Source organism: Thalassophryne amazonica, chromosome 6 (genome assembly GCF_902500255.1).
Source record: "Thalassophryne amazonica chromosome 6, fThaAma1.1, whole genome shotgun sequence".
Lineage (NCBI taxonomy): Eukaryota > Metazoa > Chordata > Actinopteri > Batrachoidiformes > Batrachoididae > Thalassophryne > Thalassophryne amazonica.
Genome location: NC_047108.1, coordinates 66,909,754 through 66,936,491, shown reverse-complemented (window position 1 = coordinate 66,936,491; position 26,738 = coordinate 66,909,754). Strand labels below are relative to the sequence as shown.

Below are 26,738 nucleotides of genomic sequence, written 5' to 3'. Positions count from 1 at the left end.
TGTTGAAATACAGTAGGTGCTTGTTGTTTGGCTTGTGTACAAACTTGAGAGAGGGTTTCCGTTCATGGTCCAGGTGATGGTTGGAGAGGGGCTGCCATCAGCCCGGCAGTCCAGTCTAACTGTCTCTCCCGGGGCGTATAACTGACTGATGGGTTCTTTGGTCCAGTAAGGAGCCGCTACACCGGATAAAACATAAAATAAAATCATGTGAACAACACTGCAAAGAAGTCTTCTTACTGGATGGTGCAGAGACACTGGTTCATGCTTTTGTTTCATCTAGAATGGATTGCTAGAATATCTTCTTTTCTTAGTATTGACTTGGTTCAAAATGCTGCTGCCAGAGTGCTAACTTGGAAATGAAAATTTGATCATATTACTCTGATTTTAGCCTCATTTCTTCGGCTTCCTTTCCATGTGAGGTCAAATTTTAAGGTTCTGTTGTTAAAATACAAGATGTCCTAAATGGATGAGTGCCCTCTTATCAAATCAAATCAATTTTATTTATATAGCGCCAAATCACAACAAACAGTTGCCCCAAGGCGCTTTATATTGTAAGGCAAGGCCATACAATAATTACGGAAAAACCCCAACGGTCAAAACGACCCCCTGTGAGCAAGCACTTGGCGACAGTGGGAAGGAAAAACTCCCTTTTAACAAGAAGAAACCTCCAGCAGAACCAGGCTCAGGGAGGGGCAGTCTTCTGCTGGGACTGGTTGGGGCTGAGGGAGAGAATCAGGAAAAGACATGCTGTGGAGGGGAGCAGAGATCAATCACTAATGATTAAATGCAGAGTGGTGCATACAGAGCAAAAAGAGAAAGAAACACACAGTGCATCATGGGAACCCCCCAGCAGTCTAAGTCTATAGCAGCATAACTAAGGGATGGTTCAGGGTCACCTGATCCAGCCCTAACTATAAGCTTTAGCAAAAAGGAAAGTTTTAAGCCTAATCTTAAAAGTAGAGAGGGTGTCTGTCTCCCTGATCCGAATTGGGAGCTGGTTCCAGAGAAGAGGAGCCTGAAAGCTGAAGGCTCTGCCTCCCATTCTACTCTTAAAAACCCTAGGAACTACAAGTAAGCCTGCAGTCTGAGAGCGAAGCGCTCTATTGGGGTGATATGGTACTATGAGGTCCCTAAGATAAGATGGGACCTGATTATTCAAAACCTTATAAGTAAGAAGAAGAATTTTAAATTCTATTCTATAATTAACAGGAAGCCAATGAAGAGAAGCCAATATGGGTGAGATATGCTCTCTCCTTCTAGTCCCCGTTAGTACTCTAGCTGCAGCATTTTGAATTAACTGAAGGCTTTTCAGGGAACCTTTAGGACAACCTGATAATAATGAATTACAATAGTCCAACCTAGAGGAAATAAATGCATGAATTAGTTTTTCAGCATCACTCTGAGACAAGACCTTTCTAATTTTAGAGATATTGCGCAAATGCAAAATGTCTCTCATCTGATTGATCATATAAAACTGTATGTACCAGGTGATGTGCTGCATTATCAAAATGCAGTATTGCTGTGTTTTGCAAAGGTAAAGAAGAAATCAGCGGGATTTAGAGCTTTTTTTTTTATTTTTCACCTTGTATCTTGGATAGTTTGCCTGATGTGATGAGAATCTTTAGAGTCATTCTGCTGAGTTATTTAAATCCAAAATAAAACTCATCTGTTTTCTTTCACTTCCAATGAACTTTTAAAACCCAAATCAGAAAGAGTTGGAATGGTATGGTAAATGCAAAAACACAAAACAACAAAAAAGAAAATAAAATTTACAGTTACTTTTCATCTGTTTCATTACATACAGTATAGTGGCAGCACAGTGGATTAGTGGTTAGCACTGTTGTCTCACAGCAAGAAGGTCATGGGTTCGATTCCCACTTGTGGCTTTTCTGTGTGGAGTTTGCATGTTCTCCCCATAAATTTCCTCCCACATTTAAAGACATGCAGGTTAGGTGAATTGGAAACTTTATAATTGCCCAGGTCTCCTTTGCAAAAGAGATCTCATTCTTAATGGGACTAACCTGGTTAAATAAAGGTTAAATATACCAAATATATTTTGTTTGGTTAACTTCATTTCATTTGTCCTTTGACCATCAACTTCTCTGGGTAGGAGCATCACACAGTGAAAACATGTGTCAGTATTCCAGGAAATGGACATTGTGTGCCCCAGACCAACTACAACCCCTGGCAAAAATTATGGAATCACCGGCCTCGGAGGATGTTCATTCAGTTGTTTAAATTTGTAGAAAAAAAGCAGATCACAGACATGACACAAAACTAAAGTCATTTCAAATGGCAACTTTCTGGCTTTAAGAAACACTATAAGAAATCAGGAAATAATTGTGGCAGTCAGTAACGGTTACTTTTTTAGACCAAGCAGAGGGAAAAAAATATGGACTCACTCAATTCTGAGGAATAAATTATGGAATCACCCTGTAAATTTTCATCCCCAAAATGAACACCTGCATCAAATCAGATCTGCTCGTTAGTCTGCATCTAAAAAGGAGTGATCACACCTTGGAGAGCTGTTGCACCAAGTGGACTGACATGAATCATGGCTCCAACACGAGAGATGTCAATTGAAACAAAGGAGAGGATTATCAAACTCTTAAAAGAGGGTAAATCATCACGCAATGTTGCAAAAGATGTTGGTTGTTCACAGTCAGCTGTGTCTAAACTCTGGACCAAATACAAACAACATGGGAAGGTTGTTAAAGGCAAACATACTGGTAGACCAAGGAAGACATCAAAGCGTCAAGACAGAAAACTTAAAGCAATATGTCTCAAAAATCGAAAATGCACAACAAAACAAATGAGGAATGAATGGAAGGAAACTGGAGTCAATGTCTGTGACTGAACTGTAAGAAACCGCCTAAAGGAAATGGGATTTACATACAGAAAAGCTAAACAAAAGCCATCATTAACACCTAAACAGAAAAAAACAAGGTTACAATGGGCTAAGGAAAAGCAATCGTGGACTGTGGATTATTGGGGAAAGTGTAGTGACACGGACCCACAACAGGGGGCACAAATGAACGGTCAATAGATGAGCCAAAGGTAACAATTTAATGTTGTGAATGTGCACAACGATTATACAGGCAATCACAGAATCTGAGTCAATACACCAAGGTGATGTGTGGGCAGGCTCGAGGATAGAAGACGTCTGTCCTGAGAAGAGCCGGAATCACACGATTTCCACCGCCACAGAACCCGGAGAATACTGGAGCCGCCAAGTCCCGAATTCCCAGGTCATCACCTTCCCCGACTGTCAGATCTGGTACTGCTGGCAAGGAGCACAAACAGTGAGATGTGGGTGTGTGCACACCCAGTAACAAAAACAGTCAGAAGGTGGAAAGTCACCTCCACCTCTAATCACACACTCGTGCAGCTCCTGTCTAACCACTTATCTGGTTTGGGTGTGAAGCGAAGCGTCGCTGTTCACACCAAACGCCAATCCACAGATAATGAAACGCCACAGGAATACGGCTGCAAAGAAGTTCAGGTTATTATTCAATGATTTAGGTCAGCAGAGAAAAGTACCTTCACAGGTAGATGATATCTCAGCAGCGAGGTGGAGATGACATCCGGCTTTTATGGAGTGATGAAATGAAGATGGGTGACAGCTGTCATGAGTTGATGTGTGACAGCTGTCACTCCCGGTTGTGTCCGTGGCGGCAGCGCCCTCTCATGCCTGAAGCCCGCACTTCAGGCAGGGCGCCCTCTGGTGGTGGGCCAGCAGTACCTCCTCTTCTGGCGGCCCACACAACAGGACCCCCCCCTCAACGGGCGCCTCCTGGCGCCCGACCAGGCTTGTCCGGGTGACGTCGGTAGAAGTCGGCCAGGAGGTCCGGGTCCAGGATGAAGCTCCTCTTCACCCAGGAGCATTCTTCAGGTCCATACCCCTCCCAGTCCACCAAATACTGAAACCCCCGGCCCTTCCGATGGACATCCAGGAGCCTGTGAACCGTCCATGCAAGCTCCCCATCGTTGATCCGGGCAGGAGGCGGCGCCAGTCCAGGAGTGCAGAGGGTTGAGGTGTGGTATGGCTTGATGCGGGAGACATGAAAGACCGGGTGGATCCGCAGTGAAGCTACAGCTGCCGGCTTCACTGCGGCCAGGCTGAGCACTTTAAGGATCCTAAACGGCCCGATGTATCGTTCCTTCAACTTTGGGGAGTCCACTTGTAAGGGGATGTCCTTCGTTGAAAGCCATAGCTCCTGCCCGGGCTGGTAAGCAGGGGCCGGGGAACGCCAGCGGTCTGCATGGGCCTTAGCCCTCGTCCGGGCCTTCAACAAGGCAGAACGGGCGGTGCGCCACACCCGAAGGCATCTTCGCAGGTGGGCCTGGACCGAGGGCACACCGACTTCTCCCTCCACCACGGGGAACAATGAGGGCTGGTACCCCAGACACACCTCAAACGGGGAGAGGCCGGTGGCAGAGGACACCTGGCTGTTATGGGCGTACTCGATTCAGGCCAGATGGTGACTCCAGGCCGACAGGTGCGTGGATGTAACACAGCGGAGGGCCTGTTCAAGTTCTTGGTTGGCCCGCTCTGCCTGTCCATTCGTCTGAGGGTGATACCCGGACGAGAGGCTCACATTGGCCCCCAGTTCTCTGCAGAAACTCCTCCAAACCTGTGGAGGAGAACTGAGGACCACGGTCCGAGACAATGTCAGTTGTATCCCATGCAGACGTACGACGTGGTGGACCAGAAGGTATGCTGTCTCCTGGGCCGTAGGGAGCTTCGGGAGGGCACAAAGTGGGCCGCCTTGGAGAAACGGTCCACTTATCGTGAAGATGGTCGTCATGCCCTGGGACGGCGGGAGGCCCGTGACAAAGTCCAGGCCAATGTGAGACCAGGGGCGACGAGGCACTGGAAGAGGTTGCAGAAGTCCTTGTGTCTTGGAGTGGTCTGCCTTGCCCCTGGCACAGGTGGTGCAGGCCTGGACATACTCCCGGACGTCGGCCTCCATAGACGCCCACCAGAAGCGCTGCCGGACAACTGCCACGGTCCTACACACCCCTGGATGACAGGAGAGCTTGGAACCATGACAGAAGTCCAAGACTGCAGCTCTGGCCTCTGGTGGGATGTATAAATGGTTCTTTGGTCCAGTTCCGGGGTCCGGGCTCCGTGCCAGGGCCTCCCGGATGGTCTTCTCCACGTCCCAGGTGAGGGTGGCCATGATAGTGGACTCCGGAATGATGGGCTCCGGTGGATCCGACAGCTCAGTCTTGACCTCATCTTCATGCACCCGGGACAAGGCATGCGATCTCTGGTTCTTGGTCCCGGGGCGGTAGGTGATTCGTAAGTCAAAACGCCCGAAGAACAGTGACCAGCGGGCTTGCCTGGGGTTCAGCCGCTTGGCGGGTCCTGATATACTCAGGTTCGATGGTCAGTGAAAACCGTGAACGGCACAGACGCTCCCTCCAACAGGTGTCTCCACTCCTCAAGAGCCTCTTTCACCGCAAGGAGTTCTCGATTGCCGACGTCATAGTTCCATTCAGCTGGGGTCAACCTGCGAGAAAAGTAGGCACACGGGTGAAGCACCTATCGGTCTCTCCGCTCTGGGATAGCACGGCTCCTATCCCTGAGTCCGAGGCGTCCATCTTCAACCACGAACTGGCAGCTAGGGTCGGGCTGCACCAGAACTGGTGCAGACGAGAACCGGCGTTTCAACTCCTTGAACGCGGGCTTCGCACCGATCCGACCAGGTGAAGGGGACTTTTGGAAGAGGTCAGGGCTGTCAGGGGGCTAACTACCTGACTGTAGCCCTTAATGAACCTCCTGTAGAATTTGCAAAGCCGAGGAACTGTTGCAGTTCCTACGGCTTGTTGGTTGGGGCCAATCTCTCACCGCCGCAACCTTGGCTGGATCAGAGGCGATGGAGTTGGAGGAGATGATGAACCCCAGGAAGGACAAAGAGGTGCGGTGAAACTCACACTTCTCACCCTTCACAAACAGCGGTTCTCCAACAACCACTGCAGGAGCCCTACCTCCCTTGCCCATCTGCTATCCAGCAGATTCCCTTCTGACCCCGTGTCCATCAGTGCTGGGGCTTGAAGGGTTAAATCCCCGCTCAGGATTGTAACTGGGAGTCGTGTTGTGTATGACCCACGTGAATGTTTTGACCCCCCCTCAGCCCAGTCTCTAAGGGCGGGCGTTTGTGTTTTGACCGTTTGGGGCAGACTCTCTGCTGATGCTCACTCGAGCCGCAGACAAAGCACTCCCCGCGGACCAGCCTCCTCTGTCTGAATGTGGCCCTGCTCGTGTCCCTAGCATCGTCAGCAGGGGGAGCTGTAGCCACACGGAGCGCTGTGGCTGTGGAGCGTGGGGAAGACGGCTCTCTTTCGGACCCGGGAGGAAGAGGGACGGCTTGTGCCTGACCACACCCTTCGCCTCGCTCCCGTCGGCGTTCTTCTAACCGATTGTCCAATCATATAACCAAATCGATAAGCTCAGCCAAATTCCGCGGTTCCTCCTTAGCCACCAGGTGCTCCTTCAGGACCGACGACAGTTTATGAAGGCGGTGCGGAGCGCAGTCATATTCCAGCCGGATCTCACAGCCATGATGCGGAAGTCGACTGCATATTCGGCTGCGCTCCGGCGCCCCTGTCTCATTGACAGCAGCACGGTAGACGCAGTTTCGCCTCTGTTAGGGTGATCAAAAACAGTCCTGAGCTCCCTCACAAACCCAGTATAAGAGGCAAGGAGCCGTGAACTTTGTTCCCAAAGCGCTGTAGCCCAAGCGCGTGCCTCACCTCGAAGCAAATTAACCACGTAAGCCACCATACTGGCGTCAGACGCGTACATCACGGGACGCTGTGCAAAGACGAGCGAACACAAGAAAGTCCGCGCACGTCTCCACACAACCTCCGTACGGCTCTGGGGGAATTATGTATGCTTCAGGGGATGGTGGGGGGGGTCGTTGAATGACCAGTGGAATGTCTGTATTCGGCACCGGGTCGGCAGGAGGAGGAGCTGCAGCAGCGCCCTGAGCGCGCGCTTCCACCTGCGCAGTGAGAGTCTCCATCCTGCGATTAAGGATGATGTTTTGCTCGGTCATCAGGTCCATCCGAGCGGTAAAGGCGGTGAGGATATGCTGCAACTCACCAATCACACCTCCAGCCGACGCCTGTGCACCCTGCTCTTCCATTGGTTGTCCAACAGATGGTTGACGCCCCTCGGGATCCATGACGTTGGCCGAGATATCCTCTTGGAGAAAGTGTAGTGACACGGACCCACAACAGGGGGCGCAAATGAATGGTCAATAGATGTGTGACAGCTGTCACTCCCGGTTGTGTCCATGGGGGCAGCGCCCTCTCGTGCCTGAAGCCCGCACTTCAGGCAGGGCGCCCTCTGGTGGTGGGCCAGCAGTACCTCCTCTTCTGGCGGCCCACACAACAGTGGATGACTGGATGAAAGTCATATTCAGTGATGAATCTCGAATCTGCATTGGGCAAGTTGATGATGCTGGAACTTTTGTTTGGTGCCATTCCAATGAGATTTATAAAGATGACTGCCTGAAGAGAACATGTAAATTTCCACAGTCATTGATGATATGGGGCTGCATGTCAGGTAAAGGCACTGGGGAGATGGCTGTCATTACATCATCAATAAATGCACAAGTTTACGTTGATATTTTGGACACTTTTCTTATCCCATCAATTGAAAGGATGTTTGGGGATGATGAAATCATTTTTCAAGATGATAATGCATCTTGCCATAGAGCAAAAACTGTGAAAACATTCCTAGCAAAAAGACACATAGGGTCAATGTCATGGCCTGCAAATAGTCCGGATCTTAATCCAATTGAAAATCTTTGGTGGAAGTTGAAGAAAATGGTCCATGACAAGGCTCCAACCTGCAAAGCTGATCTGGCAACAGCAATCAGAGAAAGTTGGAGCCAGATGATGAAGAGTACTGTTTGTCACTCATTAAGTCCATGCCTCAGAGACTGCAAGCTGTATAAAAGCCAGAGGTGGTGCAACAAAATACTAGTGATGTGTTGGAGCGTTCTTTTGTTTTTTCATGATTCCATATTTTTTCCTCAGAATTGAGTGATTCCATATTTTTTCCTTCTACTTGGTCTAAAAAAGTAACCGTTACTGACTGCCACAATTTTTCCTGATTTCTTATAGTGTTTCTTAAAGCCAGAAAGCTGCCATTTGAAATGACTTTAGTTTTGTGTCATGTCTGTGATCTGCTTTTTTTCTACAAAATTAAACAACTGAATGAACATCCTCCGAGGCCGGTGATTCCATAATTTTTGCCAGGGGTTGTATGTAAAGGACCATTCAGACTGTTATCAGCAATAGTCCAAAGCCAGGGTCTGTCATAGTATGGTGTTGTGTCACTGCCCTTAACAAAGGTCACTTACACTTCTGCGATGGCAGTAAAACTACATTGAGATTTTAGATCAACATATGATGCTTTCAAGACTACATCTTTTCCAAGGAGTTTCATCCATTTTTCAGAAAGACAATGCAAAACCATTTTTGCACACTTTACAAAGCCATGGCTGTGGAATAAGTGGATAAGGGTACTGAAGTGGATTGCCTGGAGTCCAGACCTATCAACAAAAGAGACTGTGTGGAAATTTTTTTAAACAAAAAAGAAAAGAAAAAAAATGCAACAATGACAACCCTGTATTGTTTCACACCTTTAAAAATGTGGTTGGAGGAAGAATGGGACAAATAACGACACATTTCATGGCTTGGTATTCTCAATGACAAAACATCTTTTAAGTGTTGTGAGAAGGAATGGCAATATTACAAAGTGGTGAATGCTTTAGTGTCCCAACTTTTTTGGAACATGTTGCAGACTTTAAATGTAGGAATGGATGTATATATTAACAATTAAATTAAGGTAACCAGAACTAAAAACCACATGAAATATCTTGGGTTCATACTCTCTGCAAAGAAATAAAAGTCAAAGTAAATGTAAGAATCACTGCATTTTTGTTTTTGTTGTTTGTTTTATTTGCATTTTCCATGCCATTCCAACTTTGTTAATATGGCCACAGCAGATGGTCACCTCTCTGAATCTGGTCTGCTTGGAATCGTGGTCCTCATTTGTGTATAGTGCTTTGAGGTGGCATATGTTGTAATTTGGTACTGTATAAATAAATTGAACTGAACTGTATTTGCAGGTTGTTTAAAATCTAACTGTAGAAAAAGTTTGTCAGAGGTTCAAAAAGTTTTAATCGTTGGACCACTGCTTTGATTTTCACTGATACATGCTGCTGCTCAGAAACGTCAAGAAGAATCTGTTCTCTGACCATTCATATATACATGCAGTGATATGTAATTTTACATTTTTCTCTCCACTGGAGATTAAAGTCTGATAACAAATGATTTAATGAGGACCCAAAAACAGAGGAAAGATGCCTTTCTGTGTCCAGAGTCACCATATGTCCAAAATCTAGTCCCAAATTTTGGTGTTATCCTTGATGCATATATTAATTTATAAATTCATATTAATAACATCGCTAACAAGGTTTTATTATCATTTAAAGGGCACAGTCCACAGTCAGATCATTTATTTCACATGACAACTCAGAGAAACTGGTTCAGGCTTTCATTTGTAACCGATTAGTGCGTGACATACCCTCCACAGACACGATGTAAGTGTGCATAACTTTGCCCTGTGAATTCTCAGCTATGCACTGGTACTCGCCGCCATCGCTCTCTGAGATATTTGTGAATCGCAAGCGACGGTCAAACATTTCTTTGCTGGTCCGTGATTCAGACAATTCGCCATCCTTCCTCAGCCATGACACTGTGGGAGTAGGACTGAAGAGGAAGCATGTGAGAAAGTGAAATTAATTTAAAAAATGAACACAAAAGGTGTGGAGACAGTGAGGAGAAGCAGAAGCAGACAATAGTAAGAGAATAGTAAGATGCCTGGAAGACTGATGAAAGAAGCAGCTCAGGTTTTCTGACTGAAGGGGGCAGAAACACACATACACACTTACAGGCCTTGGACGATGCACTCTATGTCCAGGGTTTGGCCTCTGAGGGTATGATAAGTGCTGTGTGATCCAGTAGGCCTCATCATCTGGGGCCTCCTGTTCCACAGAACTGAGTTAGCTGAAGACACAGAGCGGGCACAGGAAGAGACAGCTTGATGCATATGCATGACAAAACATTTCATACTGCTACTGATACAGCAGCCACTTTAGACCAACACACACATGTAATCTATCCAATCGTGTGGCGACGACTTGATCTTATCATCATACAGATTTTCTCTTCACACAGAGGTGTTGTGTTAACATGTCCTCATCTTCCTGACCTCTGTTTGGGCCACAGATGGTGCCACCATGCCTCAGTGTGAGCTGCATCTTATTATTGCCAGGCTGAGGAGGAGATATGCCCCCCACCTTTCCACTGGCTCTGGGACTGACTGCAGAAAGTGGTTATTGCTTTGGTCAGCAGAACACATTCCACACCACATGGACATAAGTGGATTTTAACAAACATCAGTTGTTTTCATATATATATATATATATATATATATATATATATATATATATATATATATATATATATATATATATATATATATATATATATATATATATATATATATATATATATATATATATATATATATATATATATATCAAACTGCAGCTGAAATTTCTGTGTACTATGTTGAGTATATTCCAAATATATTGACCACAAATTTAAAAATGTGAATACAGACAACCATAGACTAATGATGAAGTCAGACATCAAGCCCAGTTCAGCTGATATCAGTTGAATAAACTCCACTTCAGTTGAATGTAGTTTATCTCATGCCAGACTCACAGGGGTTAACAAGAAGAGTGATGGGCTCCTTGGCCAGAATGGTACGTGTTGCTAAATACTGCACATTGCAAGTGTAGTCTTCCCTACTGTCTTCTGTCGTCAAATGGGCAAAGTACAAATTGCCATCCTTCCCCACTGTCACCCGCTCGCTTAGCTGGATATGGTGTAGTTCTGAGAAGACATTGAGACAGGATGAGAGAAACAGAAAGAAAATCATTAGAGACAAAATTAGACACCAAATGTAATTCCAGAGACACAGTGGATGCGATGAGCATGCGGATGCCACTGACACAGAAATGGAGAAATTATGATAATGAGGAGTCAAAGTTGAGTGGAAAATTAGACCACGTTAAAAAAAAACAGCTAAGATGAACAAGCATTCAAGGAAAAATATGCAGGGTTACTGATGAGACAGGAAGAGTGGACTACAAAGAGATGGACAGATATAATGTACTCACTCCAGTCCATCCAGTGAATGATGGGCTCCATAGAGCTCGGCGGCGGGTTACACTTCAGAACAACGCTGTTTCCCTCCTCTTCCTTCAATTGGACCTTTTTTTCCTTCTGCTGAGTAGGAAGGACTAAAGAGAGGCCACAAAAGAAAAATCATACATGTAATCATACATACATACACACATAATGAAAAAAGAGGCTACCACATCACAATTCAAAATAAACTCATTTTCCTCTCTTGGGGAACTTCAAGGATTTGAAGAAACGCATATTTAGAAGTCACCAGGTTGCCTTTTGTCTCCCAGAAGACAAATAAATGTAAGGCTACCCCTCCCCTGTGCACACTGTTGATAACCCACAGGAGCCACTGAGGAGTACTTCACATGACATCAACTCAGGAGCGTTTCTGGGGAAACAGTTGTCAGGGAAACTGAAGGAAGGAGGTCACCCAGGAGAGAGCCAGTTACACAGGTGGATGGATAAAAGAAGGTGCTCTTTACTTTTGTGTGCACACACATAAGTCTGATAAGGTGCTGATGATCATGTAATTGCATGTAATGATGTTCTGGATGACATCTCTCTGAGGTCTGTCAGGAGCAGGGCAATAAAGTTCCGCGACTGCTCATCAACAAGTCAGCTCACTCCTCTGAATTTTGAAGGAACTTATTCAATTACTAACACCAAAACTGTCATCTTTTGAAAAAATGCTGAAATGCAGTGATTCGAACTGTAACAGCAAATGTTTGGATTTCTTTGGCACTGGCATGGAAAAGTTTGTTGCAGGAATGCATGACACCATTTCAGGATCAAACACCTTACCTGACTGACAAATTTGAGAGAAATTCAAATGGTTAGTCTTTGATAACTTTAAGATTTACTACTGCCAAGACTGTTTATGTCTAGGTAATCAGACTTCCAAGTTGCTTAATAATATGCTAAAACTACTTAGTCCTTATGGATCAATAACTCAAGAGGTCTGCAGAGGGAACTACAAAGCATCTTCATACAGAAAAAATGGGTAAAGAGCTTTTACTGTTCACATGGCCAAGATCTTTAACTCTTGATCCAATGAACTTGATCTAATGTATCACAGTAAGTACTATGCCAATACCAATACCAATACCACTGGGCAATGAGGCCCATTGGTATTGGTGCTTATACCACTTATTCCACAGTAGAAAGCAATCTATGACTAATCCTGGAGGACAGGCCAGTCCAACACAGGCCATTTCTCCAGCTGAGGCTGGTATCCATTTACTGCTGGATGGACTGACACAATGCAGATGAACTGTGTCTGTCTTGACTGGGAATCAAACCCAGTCTAGATATTGGCAGTGCAACTCCTTATCCCACTGAGCTACCAGCTCTACATGAGTAAAGGATAAATGAAATAAAATTTCAAAGTATGTGTTTTCTCTCACAAAGGCTAATGGAGTTATTGCAAATCAAAAATAAATAAATCACTTTGCATGTGTATGTTTAATTTATGAACCATCAGGAGAATTTCCCCAGTTTGTCTACCTGCTCCATGGCTACTGTAATTAAAAGCTGATTAAACTGTTATCTGTGTTGTTTTTACCATCAATGTTGAGTATGGCCTCATTGGACACGGCTGTTCCCAGCTCGTTGAATGCATAGCAGACATATTTGCCTTGGTACTGCTTCAGGTTGTCCATGGTGATACTGAGTGTATAGAATACAAACGAACCAGAGCTCTCAGTAACCTTCAGCTCTGGATCAGTGCCTGGGTCGAACTCCTCTCCATCCTTCGTCCATCGGAAACTTGAAGACAGACAGAACTGAGCATGATTGATGGCATGATTACACCACAGAAATATCAGTGATTTGTCTTTGAAATCAGTTTTAAAACACACATGAGCTGTCCTTACATCTTACTGAAGCTGAAGACACGAATGAAAACTGCTGCAGAATTTGAATAAGACGCCCTGCTGGGACTCATAAACCTATGCTGCGTAATTGCGATATTCATCTTTTCCTCTGCAATTGGAGCAGTTTTACACTTCAGAGGGGCTAAGACACAGACTGCTCGAGGGCTTAATGACATTTATCCCTTGCTGAAATGAAAACTCTGACTGGGAAAATCTGTGCTTTCATGCAATGCTAATATGGAGATGTCAGCTGAACAAGGAGAAGGAAGGATATAGATTTCATCTATGTAAATGGATAAAGTGTCTGCACACCTCCATGATGCTTCAACATCTTTAGAGTTTGATGAGACATGATTTCTGTTTTTGTGTGAGTGTATAAATATGTGTTCACTAACATGGGTGGAGGGTTGCCAGTGGCTTCACAGCTCATGACGAGGTCTTCAACGCTGAACACAGTGACGCTCTCTGGCTGCGTGGTGATCATTGGAGGCCTCTTGACTGCAGTGACCAAAGGCACAAACACACAGTTAGTGCTGATACAACACCAATCATGCTGTACAGAGGCACACATGAGGCTGCTTTCTTCATGTAGTGTACTATAATGTCAGTGCACTTCAGATACAGCAATATATAAGCAAAGGTAACAAATGCAGACAATCTACATGGTCTCCATGTAACCATGTTTGTATGTGTGCCAGCAAAATATCTCAAGAACGCCAAAATCCAATTTGGATCAAGCTGACAGATCCATTGTATGTAAGTGTTTAAAAGCTAATGTAACATTTTCTCAGATTTTTCTTTTAAATGTTAGCATGGGTGCTGTGCTCTCTGAGCACTTTGATATAGTTTTGATGTCTGTAACATCATAATGAAGTTATATTAAAAATGACCAAAATGAGCTTATGGTGCATGTGTTAATTTAAGGATATTTACATACAAATTGAGTAAATGATGGAGGAATTACAGCACTTTTTGCATAATATTGCCCTATTTTTAATGGTTCAAAAGTAATTGGACAAACTAACACTCGTAAATTAGACTGAAAATGTGTAGAACCCAGAAACATAATCACTCATAATGTTTCTTGGGCAGTGATACAGCTGTCTCCAGTTTTGTTTGTTTTGGGGGTATTTTGCCTTTATCAAGTGAAAGGTCAACCCAATCTCTCACCATTTCGTGATGGCATCACGAAATGTAAATTAATCTATAGGTTCAAGATATGTCACGAAATGTGCCAAATTTTCATGAAAGGAACACAAATTCATTTCATGACGGTATCACATAATGCCTGGTGAATCGGGTGGGGGGGGGGGGGGTCTGTGGGGGTTATGGCTAGGGTTAGGGGAAGGGAGATGGTTAGGTTATGGGTAGGGTTAGGGGAGGTAGTAGGGTTAAAAATAGTAAAACTAGAGCACCGTGCTCATAGAGCACAAACCTCCACCAACACTAGTTTTCAATTCCACAAATTTTTACATTGGAAAAAATTTCAAGGTCAAAATCCTGTTAGAAATGGCTTTTCATAAGCTAAAATATAATACAAAATATAGATCAAAAGGGCTTTTTAATGTTAAAATCAATTCGCTATACGCAATACGGATCAGATGCAGATCAAACTTAGTCTATTCATTGAGAGTGCCAGTTTGCACTTCATTGTCACAAATGAGAGTGACTCAGGCAGTTTTGATTGAGATATAATGCAAAATGTACATCAAATAGTCTTTTCAATATTAAATTCAAATGTCCACAAAATCCACAATCCAGATCAGATCCGGATTAAACTTTGTCAGGTGATAGTGAGTGCCAGTCTGCACCTCACTTTCAAATATGAGAGTGATTGGGGCACGTTTGATTAAGATATAATGTAAAATATACATTAAATGGAGTTTTCAATCTTAAATTTAAATAGCCACAAAATCTGCAATCTGGATCAGGTCTGAATCAATCTTTGTCAGTCAGTAAAGGATACCACCCTACAAAACGCTGTCAATAATGAAACAAATTTGATCTTAGTTGACAGAGTTATGAATTTTTGAATATTCCTTCAATGTTAAAGGACAGGGATTTTTCCAATTTTCCAAGATTTTTCCTGACTCACACCTTTGACCTATGACCTTGAAAACTGAATCAGTTCTTGCCTATCAGGATATGAATCTTGAGTAAAAATTTCATAACGTTATATGTCAAATTAGGCTCCAGGCTGTTCACAACAAACAGACAAACAGAAACAAATAGGGGTGAAAACATAACCTTCTCGAGGTTGGAGGAGGTTATATTTTCGCATCACGAAATTGTGTCTAATTTCATGACGGGAGCATTAAAAAAGTGTGAGAATGTGCTGCAACGGTCAGTTGGAGTCAGGTCAGGTGACTGACTTGGCCATTGCAGTATATTAATTTCTGCACTATTCTTACTGTCCATCTGCACTGTTTTGAAGAATTTGGATGATTGTGAGGCGATAATATAATTGTGAAAACTTCAGAATTCATCCAGATCCATGTCATAACAGTACATTGTCTCTCACAGTTGAACTGTACCTGTGATTAAAATTACAGACCTCTCTATTCTTTGTAGGTGGGAAAATTTGTGGATCAATTACTTATTTGGCTCACTATAGTATAGACTTACATTCACACATACTTGCACTGCATGCTGCTATAACAACACGTACATACATACGCTACCAGGCAAAGGTTTGGACACTCTTTCCCATTCAGTTGAATGGGAAAGAGTGACCAAATTTTTAGTATATATGCATTATATTTGAATGTCAACTGATGGAAAAGTACAGAATAATCAGGGCACTGCTCATTTTCATAGCTTAACAATTCCTGATATTCTGGCAATATCACTTAAAAAGCCTCTGAAGAGAAAGAGATGAAATGTAGGCTGAGCAAAAGAAAAATATATGTAACAGTAAGAAATGGGCTAAGATGAGAGGAAACTGACATGCACGGCATACTTTAAGAGAAAGAAGGTTCATGTAAAAGAAATATTTGGAGCAAAGCTCCCTGAGAGACAGAGACAGATGAAGAAAGGAGCCTGTGAGACAAATGAAGCAGGGACCACCAGAAGTGATTTCAGTTGTCTGTGACTGTGATTGTTGTATATATATATATATATATATATATACACACTCAACAAAAATATAAACGCAACACTTTTGGTTTTGCTCCCATTTTGTATGAGATTAACTCAACGATCTAAAACTTTTTCCACATACACAATATCACCATTTCCCTCAAATACTGTGCACAAACCAGTCTAAATCTGTGATATTGAGCACTTCTCCTTTGCTGAGATAATCCATCCCACCTCACAGGTGTGCCATACCAAGATGCTGATTAGACACCATGATTAGTGCACAGGTGTGCCTTAGACTGCCCACAATAAAAGGCCACTCTGAAAGGTGCAGTTTTGTTTTATTGGGGGGGGGATACCAGTCAGTATCTGGTGTGACCACCATTTGCCTCATGCAGTGCAACACATCTCCTTCGCATCATCCGTGAAGAGAACACCTCTCCAACGTGCCAAACGGCAGCAAATGTGAGCATTTGCCCACTCAAATCGGTTACAACGACGAACTGGAGTCAGGTCAAGACCCCGATGAGGACGACGAGCATGCAGATGAGCTTCCCTGAGACAGTTTCTGACAGTTTGTGCAGAAATTCTTTGGTTATGCAAACCGATTGTTCCAGCAGCTGTCCGAGTGGCTGGTCTCAGACGATCTTGGAGGTGAACATGCTGGATGTGGAGGTCCTGGGCTGGTGTGGTTACACGTGGTCTGCGGTTGTGAGGCTGGTTGGATGTACTGCCAAATTCTCTGAAACGCCTTTGGAGACGGCTTATGGTAGAGAAATGAACATTCAATACACGAGCAACAGTTCTGGTTGACATTCCTGCTGTCAGCATGCCAATTGCACGCTCCCTCAAATCTTGCGACATCTGTGGCATTGTGCTGTGTGATAAAACTGCACCTTTCAGAGTGGCCTTTTATTGTGGGCAGTCTAAGGCACACCTGTGCACTAATCATGGTGTCTAATCAGCATCTTGGTATGGCACACCTGTGAGGTGGGATGGATTATCTCAGCAAAGGAGAAGTGCTCAATATCACAGATTTAGACTGGTTTGTGCACACACACACACGAGGCCTATTAGATAATAAACCGACCCTTTTATTTTTTTAACTATATGGGTTTGAATGACATGCGATTACACCAATCATGCTTGAACCCTCGTGCGCATGCGTGAGTTTTTTAACGCGTGTCGGTGACGTCATTTCCCTGTGGGCAGGCCTTGAGTGAGATGTGGTCCCGCCCTCTCGGCTGAATTCCTTTGTTTCACACGCTGCTCGATACGGCGTGCGTTGCTTTATCAAAATTTTTTCTGGACCTGTGAGGAATATCCGAGTGGACACTATTCGAGAAATTAAGCTGGTTTTCTGTGAAAAGTTTAACGGCTGATGAGAGATTATGGGGTGTTTCTGTCGCTGTAAGGACTTCCCACGGAGCGGGACGTCGTGCAGCGCTTCCAGGCACCGTCGTCGGCCTGTTTCGACCTGAAAACATCCTAATTTAAGGCTTAATTCACCCAGGACGTCGTGAGAGAACAGAGAAGATTCAGAAGAGGCCGGCATGAGGACTTTATGCGGACATTCCACTGTTTAAGGACATTTTTTAATGAAAGACGTGCGCGCAAATTCGCCGAGTCATTTCCGTGACGACTCGGCAAATCTGTGTGCGCCGCGACAGGAAAAACACCTCCGTGTTGAAAACCATTTGTAAAATTCAGGCGGCTTTCAACAAGTGAGTAACTGAGAAATTGTTTAACAGCTTGGGCATGTTCCAACTTGCCCGTTAAGGTTTCCAACAGAGGTGTTTTTCCTGTCACGACCCCCCGCGGTCGGGTCTGGCCCGACATGCGACTCTGCCCGCACGTTCTTTCATTACAAAATATCCGTTAACAATGGAATGTCTGAATAAACTCCTCATGCCGACTTCTTCTGAAAGTTCTCTGTTCTCTGACGACTTACTGGGTCAACAGAGCCTGAAATGTGGACGTTTTCAACTTGAAACGGCGAGACGCTGCCGCCTCGAAGCGCAGATCGCCGTCAGGCACCGTGGGCCATCCTTAAAGCGACACTACCAGACCAAAATCTTTCATCAGCCGTTAAAATTTTTACCGAAAACCAGCTGAATTTATCGAATGGTGTCCACTCAGCTGTGCCTTACAGTTTTGAAAAAATTTTGATCAAACAAAGCAGCAGTCTCTGAGCCATTCCTAAACAATGAAAAAATCGATGAGAGGGTGGGCGACTCCTCACTCAAAGACTGCCCACAGGCGAATGACGTAACCGACAGGCGTGAAAAAACTCTAGCATGCCCACGAGGGTTCAAGCATGTCTGATGTAATTACACGTGATTCAAATCCATATGGTTTTTGAAAAAAATAATAAGGTCGGATACTTTTCTAATAGACCTTGTATATATATATATATATATATATATATATATATATATATATATATATATATATCATCATCATCATCATCAAACTTTATTTCAGACACAAGGTCCATAGTAACACAAAAGAACATACAAAAAAAAACAAAACAACAACAATAAAAAGACCAATTTCATCCATGGCCATATAAACTGATACGCCAATGTTTCCACAGCCTAGAAGAAAACCTGACCGAGCTCTGTACAGGACTGGTCAGGATATGAATGATACTGTTTACACAATCTGTAAATCTGCACATACATCTGTACATGAAGTTTCTGAGCACAGCAGCACAAGTTGGAACACTAACATTTACAAACATCTGACTGGCACTACTCCATCTCGGCACCTTAAGCAGTATTCTCATGCCATCATTGTATTGCAACCTGAAGTTTGTGCATACTGCTGAAATGCCGCCACAAATGGGCAGTGTACATTGAAGTGCAATATGCTTTAAAGAGTGAAATTTTAACAGATACAGAGCACATAGAGAACTTACGAGCAAGCATATTTGCTTGTGCATATTGAATACACCGCTGCCTGTACATATCTCTATCATCAGACAGGTCAGCACTTATGTAATGTCCCAAGTATTTTACTTCATCACACACTTGGAGAATGCTGCCTGACAGAAAGAAAGCAGGAAAACACGATTTCGAGTCCTCCTTACTTCTGACAATCATGATGTTGCTCTTTTTTGCATTATATTTAATGTCAAAATCCACCCATACTGTGAGCAAACCTTCAACAACTGCTGCAGCCCAGCACTACACGGGGAGAAAATTACAAGATCATCAGCGTACATTAGGTGGTTTATGGTTGTATGGCCAACCCCACAGCCCGTCCTACACTGATTCAGCAGATTAGATAGATCATCCATATACACATTAAAAAGGCAAGGTGAAAGAATACTACCTTGTCTTACCCCATTCCTCACATGAAAGGGGGAAGATACATAATTTCCCCATTTCACATATATAGACTGGTGAGCATACCAATACACTAAAATTCTCAATAAATACTTCGGAACTCCTCTATTATACAATTTATAAAACAATTTATCATGATATATATATATATTTTTTTTTTTCACTTTCTCCTGCTCTTCTTTGACAGTCATTTCAAGGTTAGTCATCAACTACTAAACCAATGTTCAGCTTGTTTCTAACTACCTACCCACTCATATTAAAATAATCAAATATGGCAGTTAGTTAATTAATTATAAACAGAGAATATATGACTTAAGCCTAGATTTAATGCTGAATGTTAGCTGGCCGGCTGTCACAGAGGAAGGGAGAAAGATAAGATGTCAGGTCTGTGAACATGCCCTGGTGCTGTACACCACTGCACCTATTTCACTATGGACCCACCTTGGTTCCTGAACAGCAGCTACTCAGGCAGACAATGAGTCCACACCCACCTGTGGAAATTAGCCATCTATCTCCCACAGTCAGGTGATACGGCAACATCAGCCTCTCCAGTAGCTTGTCTAATGTGTAAGCTGCTGGATGCCTTGAATTTCCCTCTGGGATCAATAAAGTATCTATCTATCTATCTATCTATCTATCTATCTATCTATGTTGTGTGGGCCGCCAGAAGAGGAGGTACTGCTGGCCCACCACCAGAGGGCGCCCTGCCTGAAGTGCGGGCTTCAGGCACGAGAGGGCGCTGCCGCCTACAGGAACAGCCGAGGTGACAGCTGTCACTCATCAACTATGACAGCTGTCACCGATCATCTGCATCTCACCTGGGATAAAAGCAGGATGACACCTCAACCACATCGCCGAGATATCAACTTCTGTGAGAGGTAACTTTCTCTGCCAGCATTCAGTGTTTCAAGAGCTCTTGTGTTGCAGCTGTCAACCAGAGGACCGGCGTGGGTCGCGACTGTTTCGTCCTTCGTCTCGTCAGATAAGTGGTTAAACAGACGCTGCACGAGTGTGTGTTAAAGGTGGAGGTGGAATTCCCACCATTATTGTTACGGGGTGTACACACACCCACACTTGACTGTCTTTGTTCTCCGCCAGCAGTACCAGATCCGACACGCTGAGACGGTGGCCACCTGGGGACTTCGGGACTTGGCGGCTCCAGTATCCTTCGGGTTCGGTGGTGGTGGAAATCGTGTGGTTCTGGTTAATCTCCAGACGGGCGTCTCCTATCGTCGAGCCTGCCCACACGACACCTTCATTAATTGACTTGTATTAATTCTGTAATCTGCTGTGTGTGGTTGTGACATTCACAACAGTAAAGTGTTCTAATTTAACTCCCTCTATTGTCCGTTCATTTACGCCCCCTGTTGTGGGTCCGTGTCACTACACTTTCCCAACAGGATATCTCGGCCAGCGTCATGGACTCCGAGGGGTGTCACCCAGCTGTTGAACGACCAATGGGACAGCAGGGAGCGCAGGCGTCTGCAGGAGGCATGATTGGTGAGCTGCAACACATTCTCACCGCCTTTACGGCTCGGTTGGATCAAATGACCGAGCAAAACATCCTCCTGAACCGCAGGGTGGAGGCTCTCTCCGCGCAGGTGGCGGCGAGCGCTCAGGGCGCTGCTGCAGCTCCTCCTCCTGCCGACCCTGTGCAGGATATGAATGTTCCAGTGGTGGTTCAACAACCCCTCCCACCATCCCCTGAAGCATACATAAGCCCTCCTGAGCCGTACGGAGGTTGTGTGGAGACGTGCGCGGACTTTCTCATGCAGTGTTCGCTCGTCTTCGCACAACGTCCCGTCATGTACGCGTCAGATGCTAGTAAAGTAGCTTATGTGATTAATCTGCTTCGGGGAGAGGCACGCGCTTGGGCTACGGCGCTTTGGGAGCAAAATTCACGGCTCCTTCACATGTACACTGGGTTTGTGAGGGAGTTCAGAACAGTGTTTGATCGCCCTAACAGAGGAGAGACCGCTTCAACAATGCTGCTGTCAATGCGACAGGGGCGCCGGTGCGCAGCCGAATATGCAGTCGACTTCCGCATCGCGGCTGCGAGGTCCGGCTGGAATAACATTGCGCTCCGCGCCGCCTTCATAAACAGACTGTCATCAGTCCTGAAGGAGCATCTGGTAGCTAAGGAAGAACCGCGGGATTTAGATGGGCTTATCGATCTCGTTATACAGTTAGACAATCGGTTGGAGGAGCGCCGTCGGGAGCGAGGCGAAGGACGTGGCTGGATACGCGCCGTCCCTCTCCCTTCCGGGTTCGAAAAGGGGCCGCCCTCCCCACGCTCCACAGCCGCAGCGCTCCGTGGGGCAACAGCTCCCCCTGCTGACGTTGTTAGGGAAACGCACAGGGCCAAAATAAGGAGGCTGGTCCGCGGGGAGTGTTTTCTCTGCAGCTCAAAGGAGCACATACAGAAAAACTGCCCCAAACGGCCTCAACGACAACAACCGCCCTTAGAGACTGGGCTAAGGGGGGGTCATAACATTCACGTGGGACACACACAGATTGCCACACGACTCCCAGTTACAATCCTGAGCGGGGATTTAACCCTTCAAGCCCCAGCACTGGTGGACACGGGGTCAGAAGGGAATTTGCTAGACAGCAGATGGGCAAGGGAGGTAGGGCTCCCTCTGGTGGCGCTTCCTTCGCCATTGCAGGTGCGGGCACTAGATGGCACCCTCCTCCCTTTAATCACACACAAGACACAACCAGTAACTCTGGTGGTGTCTGGAAACCATCGGGAGGAGATTTTCTGGGGGAGTTTTTTGTAACTCCTTCTACCTCCCGCGTGATTTTGGGCATCCCATGGATGTTGAAGCACAATCCCCGGATTGATTGGCCGTCTGGGGTGGTGGTTCAGTGGAGCGAAACCTGCCATCGGGTGTGTTTAGGATCCTCGGTTCCTCCCGGTTTACGTGCTAAGGAGGAGGTCAAAGTCCCTCCCAATCTGACGGCAGTGCTGGTTGAGTACCACGATCTTGCTGACATCTTCAGCAAGGATCTGGCACTCACCCTTCCCCCGCACCATCCGTACGATTGTGCCATTGATTTGGTTCCAGGCGCTGAGTTCCCGTCCAGCAGGCTGTACAACCTCTCACGACCTGAGCGCGAATCAATGGAGACCTACATCCGGGACTCATTAGCTGCCGGGCTGATCCGGAACTCCACCTCCCCGATGGGTGCAGGTTTCTTTTTTGTGGGCAAGAAAGATGGCGGACTCCGTCCATGCATTGATTACAGGGGGCTGAATGAGATTACGGTTCGCAACCGATACCCGTTGCCATTGTTGGATTCCGTGTTCACCCCCCTGCATGGAGCCAAAAACTTTACTAAGCTGGATCTTAGAAATGCGCATCACCTGGTTCGGATCCGGAAGGGAGACGAATGGAAGACGGCATTTAACACCCCGTTAGGTCACTTTGAGTACCTGGTCATGCCGTTCGGCCTCACCAACGCCCCCGCGACGTTCCAAACCTTGGTTAACGACGTCTTGTGGGACTTCCTGCACCGATTCGTCTTCGTATATCTGGACGATATTCTCATCTTTTCTCCGGATCCTGAGACCCATGTCCAGCATGTACGTCAGGTCCTGCAGCGGTTGTTAGAGAACCGACTGTTTGTGAAGGGCGAGAAGTGCGAGTTTCACCGCACCTCTTTGTCCTTCCTGGGGTTTATCATCTCCTCCAACTCCGTCGCCCCGGATCCGGCCAAGGTCGCAGCGGTGAGAGACTGGCCCCAACCTACGAGCCGTAGGAAGCTGCAACAGTTCCTCGGCTTCGCAAATTTTTACAGTAGGTTCATTAAGGGGTATAGTCAGGTAGTTAGCCCCCTGACAGCCCTGACCTCACCAAAAGTTCCCTTCACCTGGTCAGATCGGTGCGATGCCGCGTTCAGGGAGTTGAAACAGCGCTTCTCGACTGCACCCGTCTTGGTGCAGCCCGATCCTAGTCGCCAGTTTGTGGTTGAAGTGGACGCCTCTGACTCAGGGATAGGAGCCGTGCTATCCCAGAGCGGAGAGACCGATAAGGTTCTTCACCCGTGTGCCTATTTCTCCCGCAGGTTGACCCCAGCAGAGCGGAACTGTGAAGTGGGCAATCGAGAGCTCCTTGCGGTGAAAGAGGCTCTTGAGGAGTGGAGACACCTGCTGGAGGGAGCATCAGTGCCTTTTGACGGTTTTTACTGACCACCGGAACCTGGAGTATATCAGGACCGCCAAGCGACTGAACCCCAGGCAAGCCCGCTGGTCACTGTTTTTCGGCCGTTTTGACTTCCGGATCACTTACCGCCCCGGGACCAAAAACCAGAGGTCGGATGCCCTGTCCCAGGGGCACGAACATGAAGTCAAGACCGAGCTGTCGGATCCACCGGAACCCATCTTATCGGAGTCCACTATCGTGGCTACCCTTACCTGGGACGTGGAGAAGACCGTCCGGGAGGCCCTGGCATGGAGCCCGGATCCTGGAACAGGACCGAGAAACAGACTATACGTCCCACCAGAAGCCAGAGCTGCCGTCCTGGACTTCTGTCATGGGTCCAAGCTCTCCTGCCACCCAGGGGTGCGTAGGACCGTGGCAGTGGTCCGGCAGTGCTTCTGGTGGGCGTCTCTGGAGGCTGACGTCCGGGCTTATATCCAGGCCTGCACCACCTGCGCCAGGGGCAAGGCGGACCACCAGAAGGCACAGGGACTCCTGCAGCCACTTCCTGTGCCTCATCGCCCCTGGTCCCACATCGGTCTGGATTTCGTCACGGGCCTCCCGCCGTCCCGGGGGCACACCACCATCCTCACGATAGTGGACCGGTTCTCCAAGGCGGCCCACTTCGTGGCCCTCCCGAAGCTCCCATCGGCCCAGGAGACGGCGGATCTCCTGGTCCACCATGTCGTCCGGCTGCATGGGATACCAACAGACATCGTTTCGGATCGCGGTCCCCAGTTCTCCTCGCAGGTGTGGAGGAGTTTCTGCCGGGAACTGGGGGCCACCGTGAGCCTCTCGTCTGGGTATCACCCTCAGACTAACGGACAGGCTGAACGGGCCAATCAAGAGTTGGAGCAGGCGCTGCGTTGTACAACATCCGCACACCCGACGGCTTGGAGTGAACACCTGGCCTGGATCGAGTACGCGCATAACAGCCAAGTGTCCTCTGCCACCGGCCTCTCCCCGTTTGAGGTGTGTCTGGGGTACCACCCCCTTTGTTTCCTGTGGTGGAGGGAGAGGTCGGTGTGCCCTCGGTCCAGGCACACCTGCGGAGATGCCGTCGGGTGTGGCGCACCGCCCGTTCGGCCTTGTTGAGGGCCCGGACGAGGGCAAAAGCCCATGCAGACCGTCGACGGTCCCCGGCCCCCGCATACCAGCCCGGGCAGGGGGTATGGCTTTCTACCAAGGACATACCTCGTATCATGCCTGTATCATCGCTGGGGAGCCGGCTTGGACAGTATGCCGGCTCTTGGATGTCCGTCGAATGGGCCGGGGCTTTCAATATTTGGTGGACTGGGAAGGGTATGGACCCGAAGAACGCTCCTGGGTGAAGAGGAGCTTCACCCAGATTTTTACCGACGCCACCCGGACAAGCCTGGTCGGGCGCCAGGAGGCGCCCGTTGAGGGGGGGGTCCTGTTGTGTGGGCCGCCAGAAGAGGAGGTACTGCTGGCCCACCACCAGAGGGCGCCCTGCCTGAAGTGCGGGCTTCAGGCACGAGAGGGCGCTGCCGCCTACAGGAACAGCCGAGGTGACAGCTGTCACTCATCAACTATGACAGCTGTCACCGATCATCTGCATCTCACCCGGGATAAAAGCAGGATGACACCTCCACCACATCGCCGAGATATCGACTTCTGTGAGAGGTAATATTCTCTGCCAGCATTCAGTGTTTCAAGAGCTCTTGTGTTGCAGCTGTCAACCAGAGGACCGGCGTGGGTCGCGACTGTTTCGTCCTTCGTCTCGTCAGATAAGTGGTTAAACAGACGCTGCACGAGTGTGTGTTAAAGGTGGAGGTGGAATTCCCACCATTATTGTTACGGGGTGTACACACACCCACACTTGACTGTCTTTGTTCTCCGCCAGCAGTACCAGATCCGACACGCTGAGACGGTGGCCACCTGGGGACTTCGGGACTTGGCGGCTCCAGTATCCTTCGGGTTTGGTGGCGGTGGAAATCGTGTGGTTCCGGTTCATCTTCAGATGGGCGTCTCCTATCGTCGAGCCTGCCCACACGACACCTTCATTAATTGACTTGTATTCATTCTGTAATCTGCTGTGTGTGGTTGTGACATTCACAACAGTAAAGTGTTCTAATTTAACTCCCTCTATTGTCCGTTCATTTACGCCCCCTGTTGTGGGTCCGTGTCACTACACTTTCCCAACAATCTATCTATCTATCTATCTATCTATCTATCTATCTATCTATCTATCTATCTATCTATCTATCTATCTATCTATCTATCTATCTATCTATCTATCTATCTATCTATCTATCTATCTATCTATCTATCTATCTATCTATCTATCTATCTATCTATCTATCTATCTATCTATCTATCCATCCATCCACCTGGTTTTTCCAGTTCTTGGGGTCCTCAACACTAAAGTACATGTATGCTAGATCCCACTCAGAGAAATGTGTCACATGGCCAAAATGTCGTAGGTGACATTCCCTTACAATGCAAGTGATATGCCTCCTTAGTTTCTCTACGAAACAAGGTCATTCCAACGGTACCCAAGGATTGTCTGAAGAGACCCAGTACTAAAGATATGTAGTCATCAAATTATGTCAATGGTTAGCATCTGTTTCACAACTGTACACTAAGACAGGACCATGAAGTTCCAAAAAATTAGACAGTGCACTGTTTTAGTGTTCTATAAGTTAATAACAACACTTTGCTGTTGTTAATGACCTAGTTGATGTTATTGTTGTCATTACTACTGCTACTACTAGTAGTACTCCTATTACTAAACTCTAATCGAAACCACAATTTTTCTGGGCAGACCCATAAAAATATAATTGAATTTTTTATCATTATTATTCATTTATTTTTTGCATGATAGTAATAAAGGATTATTATAATAAAGGATCAGACCGATGTCCTAAAAAATGCCAAGGTCTGATATTCCTGTACAGAGCAAGTGAGGTTAATAATTTGTTTATTATATGGCT

The 26,738-nt window shown here is 46.3% G+C and overlaps 1 protein-coding gene across 1 annotated transcript in view; it reads right to left on the bottom strand.

Moving 5' to 3' along the window:
• l1cama (L1 cell adhesion molecule, paralog a) overlaps positions 1–26,738 on the bottom strand; it is a 97,868-nt gene that overhangs the window by 44,225 nt on the left and 26,905 nt on the right. The window contains 7 exon segments of the mRNA XM_034172378.1: positions 45–176; positions 9,608–9,792; positions 9,975–10,089; positions 10,813–10,983; positions 11,271–11,393; positions 12,845–13,047; positions 13,550–13,652. Of these exon segments, the coding sequence (XP_034028269.1) occupies positions 45–176; positions 9,608–9,792; positions 9,975–10,089; positions 10,813–10,983; positions 11,271–11,393; positions 12,845–13,047; positions 13,550–13,652 (1,032 nt within the window).